This window comes from Piliocolobus tephrosceles, chromosome 20 (genome assembly GCF_002776525.5).
Source record: "Piliocolobus tephrosceles isolate RC106 chromosome 20, ASM277652v3, whole genome shotgun sequence".
NCBI lineage: Eukaryota > Metazoa > Chordata > Mammalia > Primates > Cercopithecidae > Piliocolobus > Piliocolobus tephrosceles.
The window spans coordinates 35,572,488-35,581,656 of NC_045453.1; the positions used below are offsets into that span (position 1 = coordinate 35,572,488).

Sequence of the window (9,169 nt, forward strand, 5' to 3'; positions counted from 1 at the left end):
CAGCCCGGCAGGACCTGCAGGGGACGAGCCAGCCAAGGCAGGGGAGGCAGCAGAGGTGCAGGACACAGAGGTGAAGCCTTTTGCCAAATCTGAGAAGCCTTAAGGCAAGGATTCCCCGATGGCGTCCTGGCCCTCCTGGCCCTGCTGCAGGGGCTGGGGCCTCCGGAGCTGCTGCGGGCTCCCCTCAGGCTCTGCTCCGTGACCCATGACCCACAGTGCTGGCCTCCTGTGGTGGCCACTGTAGCAGCCAGCGGAAGGTGCTAGGCCCTCAGGGAAGGCCAAGGCCTGCAGAAGCCTCCTGGCCTGGCTGTCTTCCCCACCCAGCTCTCCCCTGCACCCCTGTCTTTGTAAATTGGCCCTTCTGGGGTGGAGGGGGTGGGGGGGCAGGGCTGCTTTTCTTAGTCTGGTGCCAAGCAAGGCCTTTTCTGAATAAACTCATTTGACTTTGAGTCTTTGGTATGGACTGGGGTCCTGTTAGGTGGCTGGTAAGGCTGGTATCACAGCTGCTGTCCCTCCAGGCTCTGGTGGCCTGGCCCGGCTACTGCCTCACATTGCTCCACCAGGTGCCCATGGGGGCAGAGTGGTGGCACAGCCCTCCCCACACACCTACTTGGCCACAGTCACCAGGCGTGCACAGGTGGGAAGGCTGCAGCCTCTCAGAGCCTTTGAAGGTCGGTCCAAGGTCCCTCAGCAGGCTTTGCCACCTGTTGAAGATGAGTCTGGATATTCCCCTGGGGTTGGCTGGGGGCAGTGCTTGTGCATGGTGGGGGTGTAGACCTGGCCTTTCTGCCTGCTGTGATGTAGGGTGCGATGCTGTGCCTCGGGCAGGCTTGGCAGTACTCTCTGTCGGGCCCCTTGGCTCCCTCAGGTCTGGTGAAGCCAGGTGCGCCCCCCAGGCAGCCCCTCCCTGCAGTCTGGTCTTGTCACCCTGGGCCAGGACCCCCACCCTTCCCGGTTCACCTACATTTCTACATATGCGGGGTAAGGAGCTTTTGTGGGGCCTCAGAGGAGGGGCCGGACACTTGTCTTTGCTCAGTGAAGGACAAGGCAGACCCGGGGCACCCCTGGGTGGGAGGATTAAAGCTGTAGACCCTGGTACCACTTCAGGGAAAATGCCCAGGTCCCATCTGGTGGCACTGGATACACAAGCCAGAAGTCATTGGGAGGAGACACCCCAGGTTCAATAATCCCCCAGAGCTGGGTGGTGAAGCTGTGGGACCCCTGGTGCCTCAACTCAAGTGTGGCTCAGTGAGGGGATTCCTGCCATGGAGGGAAACCGAGGCAGTGAGGGGGATATAGGGCTAGAAATGCAGTCACTGGGGCAGCACCCAGCAGATCAGCGTCCCTGGTTCAGGCTGTTGTGGGGCTGGAGTCGGTGGAAATCAGCACCTGAAGTGAGGAGCCCCTGTTGGAGCAGCCCTGGGGGCCGGTGCCTGGTGGTGGGTGCCTGGGGACAGCAGGCAGTGCTGGCCAGCCAACCCGGGGTTCAGGGAGAGATGACCCACACCGGGCGGGCAGCAGGAGGCTCTGCACCAGTCAAAGGTGAGCCGGGGGAGGCTGAGCTCTGGCAGCGTCCACCCTCTGCCTAGGATCTGCCTGGAGCTGGGGGTGGTTTTTTGAGGGACTTGAAGGTGGTTCAGGGGGGCACCAAGTAGGTGTCCCAGGCGTGAGGCGGCTCCCCTGGCCTGAGGTGAAGGCCAGCTGTTTCGTCTCATTTGGATCAGATAGCAATTCTTGCTGACTGCATGCTGGGCATCCTGGGGATAGGCAGAGTGGGGTGTGGGGCCGGGGACCGGGGAGAGCCACTGAGGAGGGGGCTGGCCACAGGGTCATCTTGCCAGGTGGAACCGGTAGGGAGGACTCATCCTGTCCCCCAGACCCTGGGCTTGGGGTGCGGCTGCTGCTAGGAGCCCCTAAGTCCCCCTGCTGTCTGGGCTGACCTGCTCCACCCACCCCTCCCCCTTGTCAAAAGTCCTCTGTTAGGAAGCTCTGTGCCAGGATGACTTGCACTCCTCAGGAGGGTGGGCCTTTCCAGCTCCTCCCACCTGGCCTGATGGAATTCTCACACTCCTCCCAGTCACCGCTCTCCCCCAGCAGTGAAGGGAGAATCTCCCTCCACTCACTTCACCTCAGGAGAGATTAGAGCGATACTTCATGATTTTGAGACAGGGTCTCACTCTCTTGCCCAGGCAGGAGTGCAGTGGCGCCATCTTGGCTCACTGCAGCCCCCACCTTACGGGCTCCAGTGATCCTCTTGCCTCAGCCTCCTGTGTAGCTGGGCCTACGGTGAGCACCACCATGCCCAGCCCATGTTTTAATTTTTGGTAGAGATGAGGCCTCCCTCTGTCACCCAGGCTGACTGCGTCCGGCGGGAGTGCCGCACTCCTGCTGAGCGGTGTTGCACCCACTCCCCTCTCATCCTCTCCTGCCCTTGCTAACTCACAGCATCGCAACAGTCATGAGTCCCCAGCTGCACAAAGGAAGCTCGTGCAGCCTCCTACAACCCCCAGGGCAGCCTTTCTCGGGGATTCTCCAGACTCCTGGGGGAGAGGCTGCCATTCTGCGCCTTCATTGACCCTGCAGGCAACTGGAACGTTTGAGTCCCCCAGGGCAGCGACTGCCCTGGCAGCCTGAGACAGACCTTGGCCGGGCTTGGCGACCCCCGAGCTTGTGGGAGATGGACATGGCCAGCACCGCCTTCAGGTTCCTGCTCAGGACACAGTTCCTTCAGGCCGGGGATCGGGGGAGGCACCCTTCCCCTGGGCCAGGGTCATCGGTTTGCACTCGCTCCCGGGAGTCTGGGATTGGAGTCTTGTCTTAGCCAGTGGCGGCTGACGTGGCCTGACCACCCGGCCTGTCCAGGTCCACAGGTGACGGGCGCAGTGGGGGTGCTCCCAGCCCAGCAGGCAGCCCTGGACAGTGACCCCAGAGCAGGAACCAGGGCTGCAGTGGGCACTGACCCGGCTCTGGTACCGAGGATGCACTCTCCCCGGGGTCTTCCTGGGCCTTGGGCCGCCTGGTTGCGCTCCAGCGCCTGGAGAGGCGTCTGCGGCTTCGGAAACTCGCGGGTCCCCCCTGCCCCTTCCTGAAGGGAGCCTTTCAGCGCCGCATGCCTCCTCCCCCACACTTGGGTTGAAGAGCAAGGGGAGAAAAGAGCGTTTTTCTCTCTTGCTCAAAGCTGCGTGTGTGCAACGCGCCAGTCCCAGGATAATTTTAACTCGCGGCCGGAGAGAACGCGCCGCCCGCCCGGCGTCTTTTTTTTTTTCCTTTTTTCACCCTGGCGGGCTGGGCTGCGGCGCGGGGCGGGTAGAAGCCCCCCCGCCCAGGTGCGCCCGGCTGAATGGGGGGCTTGTGCAGGCGGGGGCGGGGAAGGGGAAGGGGAAGGGGCCGCCCACCTCGCGCCCCGCCTGCCCGCCCGCTGCCAGCCCGGCCGCAGTTCAGACTCCGCGCAGCCATGGCCCGGCCGCCCGTGCTCGCCCCGCTCCTGCTCCTGCTCCTGCTCGGGGAGCTCCTGGCGGCCGCCGGGGCGCAGGTGAGCGCCAGCTCCGGACTCTGACGCTGGACGTGGAGCCGCGCGGCCCAGGGACGGCCCCAGCCCCGAACCCGCCACTCCGGGGTGCCCGGCACAGCCTCGACGCCCCCAGCCCGTGTAGCCGTCGGGGCGCGGAGTCGCCAGAGCCTCGGGATGAGCCCGGACCCACGGCGTCCTCGATGGGTCCTCGCTGGCCCTGGTCGGCCGGCGCCGCCGCCTCTGCTGGGAGCACAAGGAGGCCTTTGTTTCCGCGGCCCGAGGGAGGCGGGGGACACACTGCCCGGGGCGACTGGCTCCGCCCGAGGCTTTGGGGCTCACCGAGGAGAGCAGGTCCCGGAGCCGCGCGAGACCCGGGAGGAGGGAATGCTGGGTCAGGCCCACCGGGACACCTGCGCTCCTTAATGAGTTTTCTCCGTTTCAGAAAGTGGGACTCCCAGGCCCTCCAGGCCCCCCAGGGCCGCCGGGGAAGCCCGGCCAGGACGGCATTGACGTGAGTTTGGGCGTGGGGAGGGCCCCGAGCGCTCTGGGGTTCTGACTCTGGCCGCCACCTCCCTGAGCTCCCCAGCCTGATGGAGAGAAAACCAGGCCCCACCTCCCAGAGCCAGGGTGACATCAGGGGGCAGCCAGAGCCTTCACGGGATGGAGGTGGCCCTGGGGGGATTGCTGGTGGATAGGGGTGGAGGGTGTCACGTGGTGGTCCTCGACCCAGAATGCCAGCACTGAGGTGTGTGTCTCTGGGTCCCCTGAGGGGCCTGTGCCCCTGTGTTCTGGGTTCTGGCCCTGGGGGCTGAAGTGGGGAGGGGCATGTCCCTCGGGTGGTTGGGGGCTGGGGGTCTTGTTGGAGGTTGCTGGGCTCTGGAGCCAGCCATGGAGGGGGCTCAGGAGCCGACTCGGTCCCAGAGATGGTGTCCCTCACGGGTATCTCAGGCCTGGTGTGGACCAAGCAGCGGGAGGGGGCAGCTGAAATTCTACAGCTGTGTGTCTCTCGGAGGGACCGTCTGGGGTGAACCTCCCATGTGACCACTACCAGGATAGGGGTCCCCTCAGGGCCTGTGCTCGCTGCGTGGTTCCCCATGGAGGGCTGTGGAGGGCTGCACCAAGAGCCCCCCATGACCCACCCTCTGCCCCCCGCCCAGCTCGGCCTCAATGGCCACAGCCTCCTTGCCCGGCCACAGGGCTGTGCTCAGGACAGGCATGTGGACCTGAACCCCCATGGCCCACGGCCCTGGCCTCCCTAGGCTCCTCCTGGGCCAGATACCTGGACCCCAGGGCTCCCACCTGAAGCCTGGTCTAGACGTCTCAGTTAAAGACCCGGTGGTCGTCAACAGGGTGGGGAGCTGGGGGATCTTCCTGGAGACTGTGGGGAAGCTGCCCTTAGCAGCAGATGGAACAGAGGGGCCTCCCAGCCCCCAGGCCTTCTTCCTAAAGCCCCAGGCCATTGAGGGAGGGGGATTAGTGATGCATTCCCATCACTCCTGGGAGTTGTGTCACCATGCCTGCGAAGTGGTTCCCAAATGCCCTGTGGCTGCAAGCGCTGAGCCCCTCTCTCCAGGTCACCCTTTTACCTATTGCTGCCACACACATGGGAGGGCGCCCCCTAGGTATGGATCGGGGGCTCAGGGACGCCTTTTGTCTGCTTGAGCTGGGCCTGCAGGGCTGATGTGGAGGCCAGCGCGGGGTTCTTGGGGGACCTGTGATTTTCAGGGTTACATGTGGGTATCTTTCCTCACAGGGAGAAACTGGTCCTCCAGGTCTGCCTGGGCCCCCGGTGAGTGTCCCTGGCTGGGGAGATAACCTTTTTCCAGTCTGGAGAGAAAGGGGACTTGAAACAGAGGGGTCATTGATGTCCTGTCTCATCCTGCCGGAGCCCGGGTTGCCTAAGGGGAGGCCTCAGAGGGCCCGGAGCCAGGGGGCGGGAGGGGAGTGTGTGGGCTCACCCTCTGCATGTTCTGGGCAGGGCCTGACTTTGAAGCTTTCTTTGGACCAGTGCCAGGCAGGCCAGGGCCGGGGTTGGTACAGCCCTTCAGGTCCCCCAGGCCCAAGGTCGCACGGAGCCCTCCCACTTTCTCCAGCTCCAGGGATTGAGGGTCCTGGGGCTCAGAGTCCTGTCTGGGCCCACTGGGGCTCCAACAGAGATACCTGCTGGCCCTTAGCCAGGGAGGCTGAGGTGACCAGATGAAGATCTTACAGATGCCACTGAGGGAGGAGGCGGGCAGCCTTCCTGGGCCAGCAAGGTGTGGGCAAGCAGGACATGCGTGCCCCAGCTGAGCTGGGTCTGCCAGACGGCAGGGAGGACCCAGGTGGGGGGAATTGGAAAGCATTTTGCTTCCTTGCTGAAGGCCTGGGCTCGGAGCCAGACCCCGCCCTCACATCTCTGCCCTTTCCTCCTGCACAGGGACCGAAGGGGGCCCCAGGAAAGCCGGGGAAATCAGGAGAGGCCGGGCTGCCCGGACTGCCGGGTGTGGACGTGAGTGCGCCTGCCCCTCCCCCCATGCCCCACTCCCCGCTCCGAGGCTCTGGAGGAGTCCAGCCTTAATTGCTGTTGTCCAGCTGGGCCTGCTCAGGCGGGAAGCCCAGTCCTGAGAGAAGTCTCCAGAAGTCCCCAACAGGGGTCCTTTGGCCTTCATCCCAGACGCCACTAGCATCTGGCAGAGGACAGAGCCAGCCCAGTGGAGTCGGAAGTCCCGCCAGCCTTCGCTTGTCCAGGAACGAGTGCCCGTTGTCAGGCCCCTCTGCCCACTGCTGCCCGAGCCCCTGTGAGCCCCAGGCTGGCCTCGCTCAGGCATCATGGGCTCCAGGCCTGGCCCCGGGGCCACTGGGAGCTTTATTCGGGAAGCCAGGCCTGAGAAGTGAGCTGTCCAGTCCTACTGTGTTGATCCCCGAGGCCTGACTACAGCAGGGGCCTCCGTTGCTGGCTTCCTGCTGGCTGCCCCCCTCCTCCCAGGCCCTCTGGGCACAGCAGGCAGACAGTGGACAGGGCCAAGAGAGGAGGCTGCCAACCTAAGGGTCTTCTGTGCCTCTCTGGACGCACCAAGGGAAGGGTCCATGCTTCCATTTTTGCCTGGGAGTGGCATGTGCTTCCCATGTGGCCCCTTGAACTCGCCCTCTGCCTCTTTCCCCAGGGTCTGACTGGGCGAGATGGACCCCCTGGACCCAAGGGTGCCCCTGGGGAACGGGTAAGTGCCTGTGCCAAACCCAGTGGCTTCAGTTCAGAAGTGAGGTCCCCCGGCCACCTCTGGCTGTTCTGTGTCCGCAAGGCCAAGGAGCTGGTAGTTCCAAGGACAGCTGCCCTGCCCGTGCCTGGGGTGGAGGGGCAGAAGGGAAGGGTGCCACGTGGCCAGTCCCTTGTGCCTGCCTCCCTGCCCCACCCCCACATATGGTCAGAGTTGTCCTGGTATCCAGACTATGGCAGGGAGAAGAGGGATGGTTTGGGGGAACCCACCCCAGGTGCCTCCTCAGAATGTCCCTGCAGCCCCCAGGGACCTGGGTGGACCACCACCAGGGACCCCTGGGCACGCAGCCCGAAGAGTCCCCTGTGCCTGCCTGCTGGACACTGAATCCTTTACCCAGACTGAGCGGCACCACCGCCCAAGGGTGCCTTTTTCCCCTCGTGGCTTCTGAGTACAAAACCGAAACCAGCATTCTCTCTTCGGCCCTCATAAGACGTGGCAGTCAGCCAACCGGGTGCCACTGACCCCAGACTCAAAGCATCACAGAGGGCAGGCAGGCTGGGCTGGGGACACAAGAACACAGCCCTGCCCGTGGGCCCCTTGGGAGCTCGTCAGGCATGCGGCGGATTCTGAGCTGAAAACAGGAGGGAAACAGTAGCTGCTGGCGGCCGAGTCCGTGGTGCCCGGGGGTGTGGGGTGGGCTCGTCTCCAGGCTTTCAGGAGGGGCCTCCAGCCTTAGAGGCCCATGTGTGCCGTCCAGGGAAGGAGACATTTCAAGCAGCAGGGGCCAGACAGGGCCCAAGAGTTTGGAGAGCAGACAGGACCTGGCTGCCCAAGGCTCTGGGGACTTGCTGACAACATGGGCGGGGGCTGAGGATTCAGCAGGCTCCGTGGGTGGGTTATCGGGAGGGCTTCCTGGTGGAGACAGGCACCTGGGGTCACTTCTGTGCATCTCAGACCTGCCCCAGGTCGCGCCTTCGCCTTTCTGTAGCAGGCACTGGGACTCTGGTGCCATCTGTCTCCAGCAGCTCCCCAAGACGGCAAAGACCCTCCAGGTCAAGAGGGCTCGGAGGCCCTGCCCCTCTGCGAAGTGGGGACTTGGACCCTGTTGCCCTGGGAGTTGGAGTTGTGGGTCCCACTTCAGTGGGAGGTGATTGGGTTTGCACATAGAGGCCCAGCCCAACCTAGACGCCTGCTTTCCTCCCACAGGGAAGTCTGGGACCCCCGGGGCCGCCCGGGCTGGGGGTGAGTATGGAGGGTGGTCCTCTCCTCTCCATGGAGTTTGGGAAACTGGAGAGTCTGGTCTAAATAGCATCCAGGCATCCCGGGGGCCATCCCTGGCCCTCTCCTCTGCCACCCCCTGCAGCCTCTCCGGAGGCCGGCGCCTGGACAGGGTCCTGGAGCCCTCTCTGGGCTGGGACCAGATGGCCATGCCTGGAACCGCCCTTTCCCCGGGACCCACCTGAGCCATCTTAGGGAGGGGTGAGGCGCAGCCCATGTGCCCAGCAGGCTCTGACCTCATGTTTGGCTTTGCAGGGCAAAGGCCTCCCTGGACCCCCCGTGAGTACTGACAGCCCTCGGGGCCCTGAGCAAGCGCGCAAGTACCCAGAGCCTGCCAGGCTGGGATGTCCCAAACCGTGCCTGGGGCTGGGGCTTCTCAGGGGCAGTGATCTGACCACCCCATACCTGGAGCCCCCCTCCCTTCGGAGGTGGCACACCGACCCTGGGTGGGGATCCTTGGGGTTCCTGGGTGCAGACCTCCTCACCTCTCTTTACCTCCCTCCAGGGAGAGGCAGGAGTGAGCGGCCCCCCAGGTGGGATCGGCCTCCGCGGCCCCCCGGTGAGTGGCTGTCCCAGACCCCCTTAGAGTGTGCTCACCTGTGGCCTCCACCCCCGGACTCAACAGCCAGGGACCCTCTTCCCCTTTCGCCTTTCCCTTTCTCCCCGACCCCTACCTTGGTAGGTGTTGGTAGAAGCCCTGGCCAATGATCCAGACCCGACCTCAGGACGCAGACACCAGCAGAGGCCGTGGGAGTGGGGGCTGGCGGGAGCTGGGCGTGTCCACCTCCCTGGGAGAAGCCGGGCACCTCACGTAGGTGGGGGCTGGTGCCAGTCTAAGTCATACCACTCTAAGACATAGCCCCTCTCCAGGGACCTTCTGGACTCCCCGGCCTCCCTGGCCCCCCAGGACCTCCCGGACCCCCTGTAAGTACTGGGCAGAGGCTCTAAGAAGTGCTGGGCATGGACTAGGACACCGGGTTGGACCCTCCCCCTCCGCCTTCTCCCTCCCCCTTCTCCCTCCCCCTCCCCCTCTCCTTCCCCCTCCCCCCCCCCCTCCCCCTTCCCCCTCCCCAGGCTCCATGCCCTCCGAGATCTCCTAACCCTAACTTGGCCACTCCCAGGAACAGTCAGCAGTGGGGGCAGTGGCTGTGGCTAGGCCAGCCAACTTGGGGATGATCAGGGCTCA

At 64.6% G+C, this 9,169-nt stretch overlaps 2 protein-coding genes across 3 annotated transcripts in view; both read left to right on the forward strand.

The window, feature by feature from the left end:
* OGFR (opioid growth factor receptor) overlaps positions 1 to 449 on the forward strand; it is a 9,228-nt gene extending 8,779 nt beyond the window's left edge. The window contains exon 7 of one of the 2 annotated variants that reach the window (XM_026447253.1): positions 1 to 449. This exon is cut by the window's left edge and continues 1,011 nt beyond it. In XM_026447253.1, coding sequence (XP_026303038.1) covers positions 1 to 103 — 103 coding nt within the window. In that variant the 3' untranslated portion in view covers positions 104 to 449. The other variant, XM_026447254.1, reaches the window with a different exon arrangement.
* Positions 450 to 1,496: 1,047 nt separating this feature from the next.
* COL9A3 (collagen type IX alpha 3 chain) overlaps positions 1,497 to 9,169 on the forward strand; it is a 31,068-nt gene continuing 23,395 nt past the window's right edge. Inside the window, exons 1-10 of the mRNA XM_023183248.1 lie at positions 1,497 to 1,542; positions 2,636 to 2,703; positions 3,954 to 4,022; positions 5,265 to 5,300; positions 5,928 to 5,999; positions 6,655 to 6,708; positions 7,912 to 7,947; positions 8,239 to 8,262; positions 8,489 to 8,542; positions 8,854 to 8,907. Of these exons, the coding sequence (XP_023039016.1) occupies positions 1,497 to 1,542; positions 2,636 to 2,703; positions 3,954 to 4,022; positions 5,265 to 5,300; positions 5,928 to 5,999; positions 6,655 to 6,708; positions 7,912 to 7,947; positions 8,239 to 8,262; positions 8,489 to 8,542; positions 8,854 to 8,907 (513 nt within the window). The remainder of the gene's footprint in view (positions 1,543 to 2,635; positions 2,704 to 3,953; positions 4,023 to 5,264; positions 5,301 to 5,927; positions 6,000 to 6,654; positions 6,709 to 7,911; positions 7,948 to 8,238; positions 8,263 to 8,488; positions 8,543 to 8,853; positions 8,908 to 9,169) is intronic.